This window comes from Phallusia mammillata, chromosome 3, assembly GCF_965637545.1.
Source record: "Phallusia mammillata chromosome 3, kaPhaMamm4.hap1.1, whole genome shotgun sequence".
Classification (NCBI taxonomy): Eukaryota; Metazoa; Chordata; class Ascidiacea; order Phlebobranchia; family Ascidiidae; genus Phallusia; species Phallusia mammillata.
The window spans coordinates 10,793,598-10,811,188 of NC_137254.1; the positions used below are offsets into that span (position 1 = coordinate 10,793,598).

Below are 17,591 nucleotides of genomic sequence, written 5' to 3' on the forward strand. Positions count from 1 at the left end.
TAATAATAAGTAAATAGTAATAAGGTTACCAGTTGAAAATCTCAGACGTATCATTTTTGCAGACGTACCACATGTTGAGAACCACTAGTCTATGTTATTAAAACTGTAGACAAGCGTTGTATTAGAGTTTGCTGCCTACCGAGTCCTAAAATGGAATTAATTGTAAGCAAGCTCTTACTGGAGAGCCTAATGTATAAGTATAACCAAGAATTACTTATCAATTAGTTTTATCATGAATTTAGACAGTTCGACGTCCTATATTTATTAGGAAATCGGCATATCTTGCAAGAAAATTTTCGCACAAAGCAACAAATTGCAACCAACCACACACATAAAACAGCGATAACAAGATAGTGCGGCTGCAAACTCGCACCAACGTAGTGATAGCACAAGCTCAATGGTGTAAAGGCGGGCGATAATTTTTCGGAAAGGTACCGGTTTACCTTCCTAGATGTGGAGATTTTAAAAGCGGCGGATGGTGAACTTTTCACGTGCGTGTACCTCAAAGCTATTTACGCTTTACGTCCCACCATCAACCACAAAGGAGCTGTTGTCAAAGCACTTAACGATCAGGACAGGCGCTTGATGACAGACCTAGCAATGCCTCAAACGGAATTGCACAGGGTAAATGAGGCCCTGCGGTTGAATGGCTACCCCAGCTTGATTCTCAGCGACCAGAAAAATGTTTTACGGTAACAGATCTAGTACAAAGGACGTACCTTTGTCATTTTACCTTGCATACTAAGGTCAACAGATGTATTCCGTCGTATGTTGACTACTACTAAAGTATTGGTGAAGGAAACTGATTGCCACAAGCGAAGTTTCCTACAGTCTTGGAACAACCATTCATGTGCCAACACAATGTTAAAACAGATGTTCTAATGCCGATAAACTATCCCGGCTTTTACACAACTGAGCTGTTTTTAGCACGACGTTGGTGCAATTTTGCAGCCGCACAATCTTGTTGTCGCTGTTTATACGTGTGGTTGGTTGAACTTTGTCGCTTCATAAGAATTTTTGTTTGCAAGGTATGCCATTATCCTAATGAAGACGTCTTAAATAGGATGTCGAAACGTCGATATAATAAAACTGCTGGCCATGGGCGCCGGCACGTAGGGGCAAGAGGGGGCACTTGCCGACCCTTCGAATTTCAAAGTACCAACATTTTCTCAAAAAAACGTGATGACTGAAAAACGATAGTGATCTAAGAAGGGAAGTTTAGGTAGTGTCTGATCTATCATGTCTGAACAAGCGACTTTAACGATGTCTACTTTATCTGGTGTTGTTTTTATAACCTCTGCAATTTTTATGCTTTTGAATCGGAAAAAATGGTTAATAAGTGAGTGGTTGTACGGAAATTGTTCATCGTTGATGCAACCTACTGCATATATCTTATGCCATATGTACTTAATTAACTTACTTGATATAGTAATCTATTTCTGCAAGTGTGTATTTGTCAAAACTTGACCCCCCCTGGAAAAATTTCTGGAGGCGCCCATGCTGATGGCTAAGCAATGCTCGGATATATATGTCTGGCAGCAATAACTTATTCAAATGTACTAATATTTAAAGCTTTAATTGCTTTTAACTATATGTGCATTTGATGTAATCTAAACGTTATGCAAAAATGGAGACGCAATAATTTGAAATTTGTGTTTTTTTGCAATGACATTTCTTCCAAAAAAATGTATTGCTAAATGCAGTTACATACACCTTGTGTACATGAATAAAAACTAACTTTTCATTTTTTCCCCAGATTATCCTCTAGATCTCTTTTACACATTGCTCTATGATTAAAATAATATGACAAGCAAGAAAACCCATCGATGTGATGTTTGTGAAAAAACTTTTACTCAAATTGGAACTTTGAACAGACATATGTTGATTCACACCAATCAAAAGCCCTATCGATGTGATGCTTGTGGAAAAAGCTTCAAATGGACAGGAGCTTTGGGAAAACACATGTTGATTCACACTAATGAGAAACCTTATAGATGTGACCTTTGTGACAAACAATTTCGTCAAGTTGCTACTTTAAACAGACACATGTTGACTCACACCAAAGATAAACCTTATCAATGCGTTGTTTGTAACAGAAGCTTTGCCCAAAACGGAAGTTTGAAAAGACACATGTTGACACACACTGATGATAAACCTCATCGATGTTATGTTTGTGAGAAACGATTTGCCCAGTTGGAGAATTTGAAAAAGCACATGTGGGCTCACAAAAATAAAGAACCTGCCCAATGCAAAGTATGTGAAAAAAGATTTAGCCGAGGTAAGTGTTTAAAAATACACATGTTGATTCACACTAATGAGAAACCGCATCGGTGTGATATTTGTAAGAAAAGATTTACCCAAAGTGGAACTTTGAAAAGACACATGTTGACTCACAAAAAAATGTGACCTCTCATTGATGTGATGTTTTATAAAAATATATTTCGCTGCGGTAGAGTGTTAGAACAACACATGTTGACTCAAACCACAGAAAAACCGTATCGTTGAGTGTGTTAATCCCACTCTTGAAAAAACACATGTTGAATGAAACCAGTGAGAAGTTACATTGATGTGATGTTTGTGAGAAGAGATTTACTTGAAGTGGAAATTTAAAAAGGCACATGTTGGATCACGACACTGAGAAACCTCTAAGATGCATAGATACAATACTCGGAAAAGAAGAAGTGTCCAAAGTGGAACATTGAAATTGCATTTCTGTAAACAGACCATCTTGACACAAATCAAAACGTTCCTAGCTGAAAAAAGTTTGATCAAAGGTGGATATTTACACACCAACATGATGAAGCACATTAAAGAAACTCTGAAGATATTATTATGTTCATACTCTCTTTCGCTAAAGAGTAACTGAATTTGTGCGATGTGTTTGCTCCTGCTTATATAGTCTTTTCCGGTTGAAGTCGCAAATAGAACAAATCCGCCCTGAGAAATAGCATTGCAGCTCTGTTAGGGGGCGGTATGACTTTATAATATTGCTTATTTGCCGCAAGATAAATTCTATCACATAAAAGGAAAAAGGGTACATTACTTTAAAACTAAAATTTCGCATTATGTCGAAATTGTCGCCAGTTTTCGTCTTCTATTTTCCCCCTTTGGGGATGTAGAAGCTGATTTAATCGTTTGCCTTTGAAACGTTTGCTCAAAAATGCAGAAAAAGAAGAGACACTCTGTGTGGAGTTATTCAGCCAGCTCTGGTTGAAATGCTAAGATCAGACTTACCGAACAATTTGTGATATACATGATAATGTACACCGTAGTGGTCCTTTACAAGGCGTCATCGAGGCAGTCGGTCTACAGCAGACCACAATGTGAATCTACAAATTAAAATTAATTTTCAGATGAGAATTGTATAGAAGTAAATTGTATAGAAGTGTTGTATAGAAGCATTCTATTATACAAGTTTACTTTAGAACGAAATACTAATTGTGTTGAGTTGAGTTAAGTTGGTTATGTTTTACTTGGTGAAAAAAAAACATAGCGTCACAATAGCCTTCAAGCAATTCTCATGTCGGAAATAACTGTGCAACTATGAAATGTAAATTCAAAACTTTGAATTTCATCTGGTAAGTTGTCAATGTGTTAACGGTGCTCTACCGAGGATAGTTTAACATTCTCATGGTCATAAACAAGCAAGCTTTCAACAATTTGGTCTATCTGTCTGATGAATCCGTATGGGTCGAAACAGTCCAAATACTATGCTACATCAGTTGGCGTGCAAATACATTGGGTATATTTTTTTTTAGGAAAGCAGCCAGCGGATAAACAAGACAAAATATCGGCAAGTCTTAAGGATATGAAAGGATTTTAAGGATATTAAAAACACACAGTCCAGAATGATAAGAACCATTACTCTACTACACCTAGTGGACGTAAAAATAGCAAATCTGTGGTCGCTAGAGAGTGAAGTGTACAAAGATTTGCTTGTTTGCTCAGAAAAGGGCAGGAACTTGGCCGAATGGCCTGGCGCGCCCGACCCATATAAATACATAAAAAAAACTGATCGGGATTTGTCCCGGGGAGTGTCCTGGGTTCGAATCCCGTGAAAAAAGAAGAAAAAAGGGGACAGGGACTTGGCCGAATGGTTCGGCTCGCCTCATTCATCGCCTGAAGCGTCGTGGGATCGAACCACTGAAAACCAAACGCATGGAAGAAAAATCCAAAAATCCCCATACTATTTTAAATGTGGTCAAAACGGCCGAGGGGTAATACCACGAACTTGCGTTAACAAGCTTGTGAATCTTGTTACGCTATAAGCATGAAACTATAGCGTTATTGTACGAAACAAGTGGTACCTAATTTAACTAACCAACTCTTCCCATTGAATATATAAAACTAATTAAGTCCATGGAATTGAAACATATTGGCAGCTTATTAAAGAGTATGACGAGTTCAGGTTTTAACCGCCAGCCAATATGAAACAAAAAAAAATATCCGCGGGCTCAAAGTTTATTTCAAAACAGAACACCCAAAACAATTTGTTCCCACATTTAATCGCGAATTGTTAAAAGAACATTCTAGGTTTTCGATTTCGAAATTTGATTTTGTCTTGGGCAGTCGATTACCCCAGTTTAGTTTAACTCATGGAAAACCCCTGAGTTGAAGCAATGCCACTCAAGTTTTATTCCCAGGAAAGCATACGGGCTAACATAGGTTTTGAACCGACAACCTTGTGATTACAAAACGGAACCAGTCACCCATCTTGACAATTGTATTTAGCTGAGTTGTAAACCGAAATGTTAGTGTTACTTCATTTAGATCGTGTCTAAGTTAACACTGCAATATATTTTTAGCTATGAGAGTTGCTGATCACTAACCGACCCTTCACTGTCGTTAAATAGGGGCATTGAAATCACAAATGTCGGTACAGTAGTGCCCGGACAAATTCCAAAATGCGCAACCTTGCTTGTCAAAATGGGATCCAAAAATCGCAACTGCAAAATTAACTAAAAATCATCCAAAACGAGCCCATTTTTACTGAGATTTCAATCCCTCCAAATCGGCATGCATGTCAAAATCCATGAAAAATTAAAATTTAGCAACCCGCCAAAATAAAACGCAACCTGCAAGCAGTGATAGCAACCCTCAACTCGACGTCAAAAACCAGCCCAATTGCGCCAGAAAACCGCAACCACAGCATCACTCCTTACAAGGCATTCAGTCGTAATAAATCTACAGTAGTTGAGTTAGTATGTTTTTCTTGGTAAAAGCAGTAAAGAAAACATAGCAGTTTAATTGCGAAGGGCACAACTTGTAAATCATGTAGGACCGTAGCTGAGGCAATCCCGGATTTTATGGCTCTGTCCCCAGCCCGTTTGACGGAATACGACTTTCACGATATGATTGTGATTGGATTGATTATAATAAATCAATATTGACGCCATTATTAGAAATCTATATTTCCTAATCCTTTGATTTCGGCGGCGGAAGAGGCTAAGGTTGCTTTTTCTGCAGCTATGAGGTGCGCCAAATAATTTTTGTTTTTTCTAAAATGCGCCTTAAAAGAAAAAAGTTTGGGAACCACTGGACTAAACGTATAAACAGCAAGTTTGCTCCTACAGCAATTTTTAATATAAGTAGTCGATATTTCTCTGTAAAAAAGCCTTTGTCAAAAAAAGGATGTCAAAAAAGCGTCGATTAACTTTGATAAAATTGTTGGAAGAGCAATACTCACTAGTATACAATAGTCAGGTTTTAAAGTATGTGATATCTCAGATACGTATTTGGTTTTAAAGTTAATGTTGCGATAATTCATGTGCTTCAGATATTATCGTTTTGAGAAAATGTTGCATGCTGACCTCTTAAAAACAGGTTTTTGTCAGAAATGTGCTGCTAAACGCAGTTACACACTTTGTAAACAATAATGAAAATTACCTGTTGCCATTTTTCCAAAATAGTCGCTATCCTTTTTACAAGCTCCGTGACCAAATGATCAAAGCAATATGGCAAATAAGAAACTCCGTCGATGTAATGTTTGTGAAAAATTCTTCGGTGGAAGTGGAAGTTTGAAAAAACACATGTTGATTCACACCAATGAGAAACCCCATAGATGTGATGTTTGTGAAAAAATCTTTACTCGAATTGAAACCTTACGCAGACACATGTTGACTCATATCAATGAAAAGCCCCATCGGTGTGATGTTTGTGAAAAAGGATTTCGCCATGGCGATGATTTGAAAAACCACATGTTGTATTATACTGATGAAAAAACGCATCGATGTGACGTTTGTGAAAAAACATTTAACCACGGGGCTGGTTTGAAAGCACACATGTTGACTCACACCAAAGTTAAACCATATCGATGTTACGTGTGTGAAAAAAGATTTTCTCGAAAGGAACAGTCGAAAAACCACATGTTGATTCACTTTAATGAGAAACCCCATAGATGTGATGTTTGCGAAAAAAGGTTTACCCAGGTTGGGTACTTGAAAAAACATATACTGGCTCACACAAATGAAAAACCTCATCAGTGCCATGTTTGTGGAAACAGTTTTAGCTGGCGCGGCAGTTTAAAACGACACATGTTGGTTCATACTAATGCGAAGCCCCATCGCTGTGATGTTTGTGAGAAAAGATTTAAATAGGCAGCATCTGTGAAACGACACATGTTGATTCATACTAGTGAAAAAACACATCGGTGTGATACATGTGGGAAAAGATTTACTCAGATTGAACATTTAAAAAGACACATGTTGACTCACTCCAAAGATGAACTTTATTATTGTGTTGTTTGTGATTGACCCTTTCGAACATTTGAGTATATATATATATATATGTTGGCCTGCTATTTGTGCAAAAAGGTTTACTTTGTTCGATTTTTGCATTACCATGTGATAAGTATAGTTGGGCAGTGTTGCAAAATGATTTGATTAATGCAAATGCATAATAATTGCTTGTCGTTAGTCGCTTTAAGTGATTTTTAGTTTCAAACTGTATTGAACAACTTTAAAACAACTTAATTTCAAAACGGCAAATGTATAGATATTGTACAATAAAGGATTTTCTATCGTATTATACAAGTTTACTTTTGAAAGAAGACCGAAGGATCAGTTAGGTTGGGTTGAGTTTGTTTCAATGGTGAAAAAAATTATGGCGACAAAATTTTAAAAAACAGTGAGCAAGTCGGAAATGGCTGTGCAACGTTGAAATGTAATTTTCAAACTAAGAATGACCAATACTAAGTCGTCAGTGAGTCAAAAGAGTTTAATCGAGAAGAAATTTACACTCACAAGGTCATAAATAAGCAATGTGACTCAAAACATTGTTTTGCAAGAATTTCGCCGTATTGGTATGGAGGCAAAGCCACTACATGAAAAGTAAACATAAAACGAATTGGTAAGACATGGGTTTGTTGCATGTTACTCGCAAAAGCACTATAGTGCAGGCGTGCAGAACTTGCAGGCGTTCAAGACGGGTCTGATTAGTTATGGTGGGGCTGGAAAAAATATTACCAGTGTAGTAGTCATATGCGTCAAACTGTTTGCAAGCCTATTACCGGCAAACAATGCAGAATAACAGGCACTACAAGCATCACGACATATGTGGTGGCGTTATAAATAGTTAAGACTGAACGCCAACCTGTTTAGCTCCATCTTTGGATCAAGTTAGAAAGTAATCTTAGCTCTTCGGGCGCAATTAGATGATATGTGTAAGACAAATTGATTTGTTTGCATCATTGGTATACAAATAAAAATACACTTGGCTGCCGTTGGTGAAATAAAGATCTACAATTCGGTCCCCTCAGCGAAAAGATTGTGCATCCATGGTCTGGTCTAACACCAGTTATTCAATTTTTTACACTTGTTTTTTTGCAAAACCTGAATGACTCGATTGCACAAACGCACAGACATTTGCCATGTACCAATTTATTGTTGCATTTAATATGCCAATAACTTCAAACGAATATTCAATGGAATTGTAGTTATTGAATGTGAATTGCTGCAATTTTGCAAGTTCCGCCACTTCAATTTGATAGCCCACTGTTTTGCGCTCCACTACTTTAAACATTGCGTAGCTATTTCTGGCTTAATGATTGCTCAATGCAATTGTGTCCCTATAACTCAACTCAATCGACGAATCAACTGAATCAAATTTAAGTCTCCACTCGGGGGTTGGGGATCACTGTACGAACATACGGATTGTGTTTGGCTCAGTTACATGGTAAGTTGAACCAAAGAGAACAACTTTCGAATTCTGAGCCCACAAACGGTGAATTGGAGTAACAGGGAACTCGTCAACGAACTTATTATCTTAAATGTCGGTAAGAATTTCGAAAACAGACTTATTTGTGAGAAGAGCATTGAAACGTTTTGAAGAACAACGAAGTATCAGAAATGTATTATACGACAACATTCAGGATGGGTTCGGGCTTTAAGAGAAGTGTCTAAGAAATGCAAGGTTTAACTCACAAAAATATTTAAAAGCGTTTTAAATTTTTTATTCAAAGCAGGGTTGAATTAAATCTCCCGAAACATGGTTTCCCCAACAGATACGGTTTTAATTTGAAACAAATACTTCATTAAACACCAAACACGACAACATCCTTGGTGGCGATAAAGAGCAGTTTAAAATGCATTGATACTTTTGGCAATATAATGCCTTCTGTTCGATGGAATAATATACTAGAGAAATTTTGTGTGTGTTTATGTAACATGTTTATTAATTATAATTTGTTTTGCTGAACTATGCTTTATGTAATTATAATGTATCTACTAAAACGTCGAACCATTTAAAAGATTTAAACGGACATCATCTTTGAAGCGACACTTGTTAATTCATACTAATTAAAAACCTCATCGATGTGATGTTTGTGAAAAGAGATTTGCGCAATCTTAGGACTTGAAAGCACACATGTTGACTCACACCAAAGATAAACTAAATGTCAATTTGAAAAGACACACGTTGAAACACACTGATGCAAAGTCTCTTCGATGTAATGTTTGTGAAAAAAGATTTGAGTATTTAAACAAACACATGTTGACTCACACCAATGAGAAACGTTTTCATTGTGTTGTCTGTGATAAACGCTTTCGCCGAAATGAACATTTGAAAAGACACATGTCGACTCATACTGCTAAGAAATGCCGTTAATGTGATATATGTGAGAAAAGATTTAATTGGAGAGCACATGTTGATTCACAACAATGAGAAACCATGTAGACAGGGGCGTATCCAGAAATTTAAAAAGGAGGGGGTCCAACTTTGTCTCGGGGAATTTCTCAACCCCGTGTCATTTTTCTTGACCTTATCGATTTGGGGGATTTCCCGCGTTTTTAAAAGACAACCTGCGATCTGACGTATTCGACTGCGTTCACTGGCAAGAATAGGCATGTTGTCCGGTATCTATTTCGTAGTTACAGGCAAAATCTAATCAGTATTTGTATTGGAATAATGACGTATACCGCGGCATATTGAAGTGTTGCACAAGCTACTATCATTGTCCGTTGTGTAAAAAAATGGTGTCTCGGAACGGAACGAAATGAAAATTTTTTTTGGCTCTTGTACCAGAACAAAATACCGAAGTAAATAGATTGCAAACAGACAAAGAACTTATTTTGTTTAGTTTGGTTCCGATAAAAAAACATTGGTAAAAAAGTATGCTTAATATTAGCGCAGTTGTGACGAAGTGAGATTAAGGTACTGCAAAACAGCTTTGTCAGCGCAATTGCAGATGTAGGACAAGGGAGTTTGTGGCGTAATCAAAATTTTATTGTTGCGTCATCAATAGGCAGGTTTATAAGCAAGTAGTGTTGTACAAGTTACCATTTATCACTAATATTCACTATGGAGCCAGCTAAAAGACCCAGACAGTCGAGATTAGAAAGTTTTTTTGGGCAGTCTAAGTCGGTTGAAAAGTTGCCGACAACACCAACGACAGAAGTTAATGTAAATGTAAATACTGAGCAACCAGGCACTTCATCAGATTCACATTCGTCAAGCGAGAGAAGTTCTGTAGCACACGAACTTGACATTGGACATTATGTAGGTTGCAAAATTGACGACACGCTTAAATTTCAACTCCTCACAAACGCATGGTCGCCACCAGAAAATTTCATATTTCCAATATCTCAACGGATTGTAAAAGAAAAAGTTAAATCTCTCAGCTTTCAGTATAGTTGGTTAAACAGGTTTCCTTGGTTATGCTACAGTGACGTTGCATCCGGAGCATTTTGTAGATTTTGTTTGATTTTCGGACCGAAAATTGCTGGTGGAACACAACTCAAGGTTTTGGTTACAAAACCGCTTCTTAACAGGAAAGACGCTCTGGAAACTTGCAACAAGCATGCTCTTACTAAATACCATGCACTTTCTGGTGCTAAAGCGGAATCGTTTCAATCAGCGTTTAAATCACCAGCGGGCTTTGTACACGAGCAAATGGACCGGGGAAGAAAAATACAAGCAGCTAACAATCGTGCAGTTCTTTCTTCTGTACTAGAGACGGTCATTTTGTGTGGACGTCAAAATATTGCTCTTAGAGGCCATGCTGATTCTGGTCCCGTAAGCGACCCCACGCAGCAAAGCACCACCGTAAATGAAGGGAATTTTAGGTCTTTGCTGCGATTTCGAGTGTCTTCTGGCGACAATGTCCTAAAAAATCATCTAGAGACGTGCGCCAAAAATGCAATGTATACAAGTTCAATTATTCAGAACGAACTTATTTCGACTTGTGGTACCCTGATAAGAACAAAGTTAGTGGAGCGGATAAAGAAGTCCAGGTTTTTTTCTGTTTTAGCAGACGAAACCACTGATGTTTCAACCGTTGAACAACTTTCTATTTGCATAAGATACGTAACATCCAATCCAGGCGAATGTGTTGAACTTCGCGAAGATTTTTTAGGCTTCGTTAAATTGGAAAATTTAACTGGCGATTGCATTTCTCAAACAATTTTAGGAACACTAAATTCATGGGGTCTTGATACTAAATGGCTGCGTGGTCAAGGATACGACGGAGCAAGCAACATGGCTGGCAAGTTTAATGGCGTGCAAGCAAAAATACTGCAAAAACACCCAACTGCTGTATATTGCCATTGTTCTTCCCACTGCCTTAATTTGGTTCTGGCATCATCCTCTGCCATTGGAGCAATACGGCGAGTGATGCGCAACTTGTCTGATGTCATTAATTTCTTCAGTGGAAGTCCAAAGCGAAATTCTTTCTTACTCAGAGCCATCGAAACAATATTTCCTACTAGCAAACATCAAAAGCTGAAGCGGTTATGTGAAACCCGTTGGGTAGAAAAACACGAGGCAGTAATCGTGTTTGTCGAACTTCTTTCGCCTATTCTGCACGCTTTAAGTGAGATGGAGAATAGCGGCGATCGTGTAATTGAGGACAAAACAGCGCAGTTCAAGTTCCGCCTAAGAACCTTGAATTTTATCTGTTCTTTAAAGATCCTGGAGTCCGTTCTGTTATTGACAGTTAACCTTTCCAGAAGTCTTCAGTCGGTTTCCTGTGACTTGGTTTCTTGTGTAGAAATGGCTAACAATACCATTTCTATATTCGAAGACAGATGTTCAAGGCCTGCAAATAGCTTCAAACCCATTTTTGAAGAAATACGTCAGATTTGTAGCATACATGGAATTGACGTTAATATACCAATGGACAGAAGATCTGATGTGCAGTCTGACGTGGAGGCCTACTACTGTGAATCAATTTATAAACCTTACTATCACCATGTTTGTGAACAACTCAAAAGAAGGTTTGGAAGTCGGATGAAAAAGGCTGCAGCCATTAGCCATACGATTCCATATCTTATATCAAGTAGGTTGACGCCTGTTTTTATTTTTTTTATTTTCAGTGACATAATTGTTTCAATTTTAAGGCTCTTTAAACGCCGAGGCCAAAAAAGATTTGCAAGAACTGGTAGAGTTTTATTCTGCCGACTTGGAAATCTTTCCTATCGTCTTGGCTGAGATGGAAATGTCGTATAAAAAGTGGGAAAAAGTTGCAAAACTAGAAAGGCCAAAGAACAGTCTTTCGGCAATGGATAACGCAAACCCGGATTTTTTTCCAAACCTCCGTGTTCTTTTGCAGGTATTTGTTTACGTTTTAAAGTATTTATAATCGCTAAGCTTCATTAATTACAAAACCAGATATTATCGACGCTACCCGTCAGTACAGCATCGGCTGAGCGGTCTTTTTCAACTCTTCGTCGACTAAAAACTTACATGCGGAACACAGTTGGCGAAGACCGCTTGAATGGCCTCACACTCCTTAATGTGCATCGCGAAATTGAAGTGCCCACAGGAGAAGCTATTGAAATGTTTTGTGCAAAAAAAAGCCGTAGGCTCAATTTGATTTTGTGACGTGTACTTTCGCATAATAAAGAATTCATTTCATTTTCAATTACTGTTTCGTGACAATCTACGATGTAAGGCCAGGCAAAAGAGACAGGGCACCTGGCAGTTATACAACAACTGCGGTTATACTGTGACGTGACGCAGCCCCAAAAAAGACGAAAAGGGCGTGTTAAAAATGTACATGTAACTTTTCAAAAAAGGGGGGGGGGGGGGTCCGGACCCCCAAACCCCCCCCCCCCCCCCCCCTGGATACGCCACTGCATGTAGATGTCATCTTTGGTCCAAAAAGAAACATTGAAATTTAACATGATAGCATGCATTCGTGAGAAATGCCATTAATGCAACATTTGTATGATTATTTAATTTAAAAGCGGCAACTGAAGTCGAAAATAGCTGCGCAACTCTGAAATGTCCTTAATTTCCCTTAATATTTCAAAAACTATTTAAATTATTGTTATTATGTTCCAAATTAAATGCAAATATGACCTTTAACGTTATTGTAACGTTTTAACCTTCATATACATTTTTAAAAAATGTTTGCAGAGTGGTATGTTCCAAATTGGAAAACGTAGCATCGTACCTTCCTTATACGCATAGGCGTCGATTTTTTAGCATAAATTTTCCTTTGTGGGGTGGCGAATTTTGATCAGGTGGTACATGGGTGGACGCTGCAATTATATTTCCCGCGCATGAAAACGGAACACTTATATTATATAAGTTATACAACAATATAATCCCCAACTGCCAATTAACATCCAGAATACATAAAAACGTGAAAATTGCTATTGTTACGTCATACGTCTTGTTCAGACTTGCTTTGGAGGAGTAACCTCGACGAAAATTGCCGAAGCGAGTAGCGCAAAATCGGTTTTCCCCATGCGTTGTTTAAAACCGATGAGGATTTTGCATAGCTTGCTGTGCACATGCACGAAATATACCGACCATTCGAAAGAGCGCATGTGAATAAAAGTATCGCATATCTGTAATGCACGAATGTAAATAAGGCCAGGCAAATTCTGGGGTGGCAGCATAGCTATTTTATAATGGCTGCCACCCCAGAGATTTTTAGTGGGAGGCCGCCACCCCGGGAATCGACGCCTATGCATATACGTTCTTTTTGTGGTTTATGTCGCACCATATCTTGTGCTGCCATCTTTGCACCAGTAAACACATACCGTCACGTTTTTCGGTAGAAAAAATGTGGCATGTCTAGCTATGCAGCATTGCGCCCTGACTGCTGTGATTAATTACTTCCTGTAATACGCGAACGTAAGGATGTCTGGTGTAGCAACTGCACGACTGATTACTATTTCTCAGCGTATGCATAACAGCTGTTCTTTGTAGCCTAGTTAAGGTTATGTTTTGGTAGCGAGGTAAAGCTAGTGTGTACGGTTTTGTTTACTATGTTGATTCATGTTCGACGTAACACATGCTGAAATACCACTGTTTTTTTTAATCAAACTTTAGACAAGCGTTGTATTAGATTTCGCAACCTATCGAGCACTAACATAGAATGAATAGTAAATAAGCTCTTACTGAAAGGCATAATATATGAGTATAACCGAAAATAACTCTTTCAGCAGTTTCATAGAAATAATTGACGTTTCGACGTCTTATACAAGACGCCTTCATCAGGATAATGGCATATCTTGCAAGATAAATTTCCTATAAGCGACAAATTCCAACCAATAACACACAAAAAAACAGCGATAACAAGATCGCGCGGCTGCAAACTCGCACCAACGTAGTGATAGAACAAGCTCAATGGTGTAAAAGCGGGCGATAATTGATGTGGAGATTTTAAAAGCGGCGGTTGGTGAACTTTTCACGTGTGTGTACCTCAAAGCTATTTACACTTCACGTCCCACCATCAAGCACAAAGTAGCTGTTGTCAAAGCACTTAACGATCAGGACAGACGCTTGATGACAGACCTAGCAATGCTTCAAACGGAATTGCACAGGGTAAATGAGGCCCTGCGGTTGAATGGCTACCCCAGCTAGATTCTCTGCGACCAGAAAAACGTTTCACGGTAACAGATCTAGTACAAACGACCTTTGTCATTTTACCTTGCATACCTAGGTCAACAGATGTATTCGGTCGTATCTTGACTATTGCTAAAGTATTGGTGAAGGAAACTGATTGCCACAAGCGAAGTTTCCTACAGTCTTGGAACATCCATTCGTGCGCCAACACGATGTTAAAACAGATGTTCTAATGCCGATAAACTATCGGCGCTTTTACACCACTGAGCTGTTTCTATCACTAGGTTGGTGCAATTTTGCAGCCGCACAATCTTGTTATCGCTGTTTATATGTGTGGTTGATTGAAATTCGTCGCTTCATAAGAAATATTTTTTGCAAGGTATGCCATTATCCTAATGAAGACGTCTTGAGTAGGATGTCGAAACGTGGATTATATGTAACAAATCTGCTGACTGAGCAATACACGGTTATATAACATGTCTGGCAGCAGTAGCTTATTCAAATGTACTAATAGTTAAAAGCTTTAACTGCTTTTAACTATGTGTACATTTGTTGTATTCTAAACGTTATGCAAAAGTTGGAGACGCAATAATTTGAAATTTGTGTTTTTTTGTAATGACATTTCTTAAAAAAAATGTATTGCTAAATGCAGTTACATACACCTTGTGTACATGAATAAACCCTAACTTTTCATTTTTTCTCCAGATTATCCTCTAGATCTCTTTTACACATTGCTCTATGATTAAAATAATATGACAAGCAAGAAAACCCATCGATGTGATGTTTGTGAAAAAACGTTTACTCAAATTGGAACTTTGAACAGACATATGTTGATTCACACCAATCAAAAGCCCTATCGGTGTGGTGCTTGTGGAAAGGGCTTCAAATGGACAGGAGCTTTGGGAAAACACATGTTGATTCACACTAATGAGAAACCTTATAGATGTGACCATTGTGACAAACAATTTCGTCAAGTTGCTACTTTAAACAGACACATGTTGACTCACACCAAAGATAAACCTTATCAATGCGTTGTTTGTAACAGAAGCTTTGCCCAAAATGGAAGTTTGAAAAGACACATGTTGACACACACTGAAGAAAAACCTCATCGATGTTATGTTTGTGAAAAACGATTTGCCCAGTTTGATAATTTGAAAAAACACATGTGGGCTCACAAAAATCAAGAACCTGCTCAATGTAATGCATGTGAAAAAAGATTTCGCCGAGGTAAAAGTTTGAAAATACACATGTTGATTCACACTAAAGAGAAGCCGCATCAGTGCGATATTTGTGAGAAAAGGTTTACCCAAAGTGGAACATTGAAAAGACACGTGTTGACTCATAAAAAATGTGACCTATCATCGATGAGATGTTTTGTGAAAAAAAAAACTATTCGCAACAACACATGTTGTATCACACCTCAGAAAAATCTTCACATTGAGTCGTTTGTGTGATGGCTTTCGCAGAAGTGCACATCTGAAAATTGACATGTTGACTCACACTGGTGAGAAATGTCATTAATGTGATATTACAATATACAGTCATAAAAATGCTAGTGTTGTGCCTTGTTTTAAACCCAGGAAGATTTTGAATGCATTTTTACGTTCTCATACGTGCCATGTGTGTTATATTATCAGACCACGTGCTTGTCCGTTTTCAAAAACGCAGTCGAGAATGACAAGAACAGTTGTTATACGACACCTAGTGGACGTAATAATAGCGATCTTTTAGTCGCTAGACAGTGAAGTGTGCAAAGATTGGCTTGTTCGCCCAGAAAAGGGCAAGGGAACTTGGCCGAATGGTCCGGCGCGCCAGACCTATTTACAGACACAGGGATAATACCACGGTCTTGTGTTCACAAGCATGTGTATTGTTGCACTATTTCTGTTTTCTTGGGGAAGAAACTAATAAAAAAACAGTGACACCTGAAGGGTTAAATTAAGTTAAACTAACCAACTCCTAACATTAAATAAATGAAAATAAAAATATTCTTTGGAGTTGAAACAAAAGGCAGGTTATTTAAGAGCATTGCGAATTCAGGATTTACCCGCCCGCCAATATGAAACATGTATAAAAACATAACATCGAAAACCAATTTTTTTAATCGCGGATTTAGATTGGCAATGTTGCAATTTAATTTTGGCTTGGGCAGTCGGTTACCCCAGTTTAGTTTAACCCATAGTGAACCACTATGTGGGAGCAATGCCGTTTAAGTTTCTTGCTCAGGGAAACACAAGTGACGGACACATAGGATTTGCATCCACAAACTTGTGATCACAAAACGGCGTAACTAACTACTCAACCATTTTGGCGATTGTATGTATTTCAGTTGTAAACACAAATACCAGTGTTACTTTATCTGGTTCGTGTCTAAGTTGACACTGTAATATCAGACAGATAAAACAAAGTGTGAACAGACATATTACAGGCGTAGTGGGGTCGACTGAATACGAAACATTTTATTTAACTGTAAGACTTGCTTAGGTCACTAACCCATTCCCCAGTCTCTATCGTTTTATAGGGGCATTGAAATCATAAATGCTTATGTGGTGTTGTCAGGACAAATTTTGAAGAAGCCCAACCTTGCTTGCCAAGACTGTTCCAAATCGCAAGTGCAAAATTAATTCAAAAAAGCCAAAACGAACCCAATATAACTGAGATTTTAGTGCCGTCAAAGACGCATGCATGTCAAAATCCATGTGAAATAAAAACGTTGTTTGCAACCCGCCCAATAAAACGTAACCTGCAAGCAGTGATAGCAACCCGCAACTCGACATCAAAAACCAGCCCAATTCGATAAGAAAACCACCACTCTGGCAACACTGCTTATTCCAGGCATTCACTTTGCTTAATACTGCTCCAGTCGTATTGAATCTACAGTACTTCAAATAGCTTCGTCTGGCTTTGACATATTACGATAAGGTTAAACAGTCGAAATTTAATTAAAGCGAACAGACACAAAGAAAGTCTGTGTACATTTTGGAACCGACACCAGTATATATATGTACAGTGCGTTTTTGCTCTGTTGAGTTAAGTATATTTTTCTTGGCAAACGAAACATAGCAGCACAAAAGTAGAGTACATAAATATTTTTACAAGAAATTTTTCATGACAGACGAAAGAAGGGAATGTTATCACGCGTTATCGGCACACTTCAAATGACATTAGGCCGGGCACACTTCAGAGGTCAGACTTAGTGGGGTTTTCCAGAAATTTCTTATCGAATTAACTGCTCAGCGGTAGATTTCAGGAATAAATGTATAGGTTTGTCCGCTAACTGTTTAGTAGTATTTAGTATT

General features: G+C 38.1%; 2 protein-coding genes across 2 annotated transcripts; both read left to right on the top strand.

Moving 5' to 3' along the window:
* The first annotated feature begins 340 nt into the window (after positions 1-340).
* LOC145220200 (uncharacterized) lies at positions 341-4,775 on the top strand. Its single transcript, XM_080087476.1, has one exon. The coding sequence runs from the start codon at positions 1,804-1,806 to the stop codon at positions 2,404-2,406; it is 603 nt and encodes a 200-aa protein (XP_079943602.1). The 5' UTR covers positions 341-1,803; the 3' UTR covers positions 2,407-4,775.
* A 5,144-nt stretch (positions 4,776-9,919) lies between these two features.
* Positions 9,920-12,322, top strand: LOC145219475 (52 kDa repressor of the inhibitor of the protein kinase-like). The gene is made up of 3 exons (XM_080086839.1): positions 9,920-11,770; positions 11,832-12,043; positions 12,103-12,322. Exons 1-3 carry the CDS (start codon positions 10,387-10,389, stop codon positions 12,313-12,315), a joined length of 1,809 nt encoding a protein of 602 aa, XP_079942965.1. The 5' UTR covers positions 9,920-10,386; the 3' UTR covers positions 12,316-12,322.
* The last annotated feature ends 5,269 nt before the right edge of the window (positions 12,323-17,591 follow it).

What these genes read in the sequence shown, in the direction of transcription:
- LOC145220200 (XM_080087476.1), top strand. Translation starts at nt 1,804, where the DNA reads ATGACAAGCAAGAAAACCCATCGATGTGATGTTTGTGAAAAAACTTTT.
- LOC145219475 (XM_080086839.1), top strand. Translation starts at nt 10,387, where the DNA reads ATGGACCGGGGAAGAAAAATACAAGCAGCTAACAATCGTGCAGTTCTT. An exon ending in GATTCCATATCTTATATCAA is followed by an intron (nt 11,771 to 11,831) that starts GTAGGTTGACGC and finishes TTCAATTTTAAG; the next exon opens with GCTCTTTAAACGCCGAGGCC. An exon ending in ACCTCCGTGTTCTTTTGCAG is followed by an intron (nt 12,044 to 12,102) that starts GTATTTGTTTAC and finishes TTACAAAACCAG; the next exon opens with ATATTATCGACGCTACCCGT.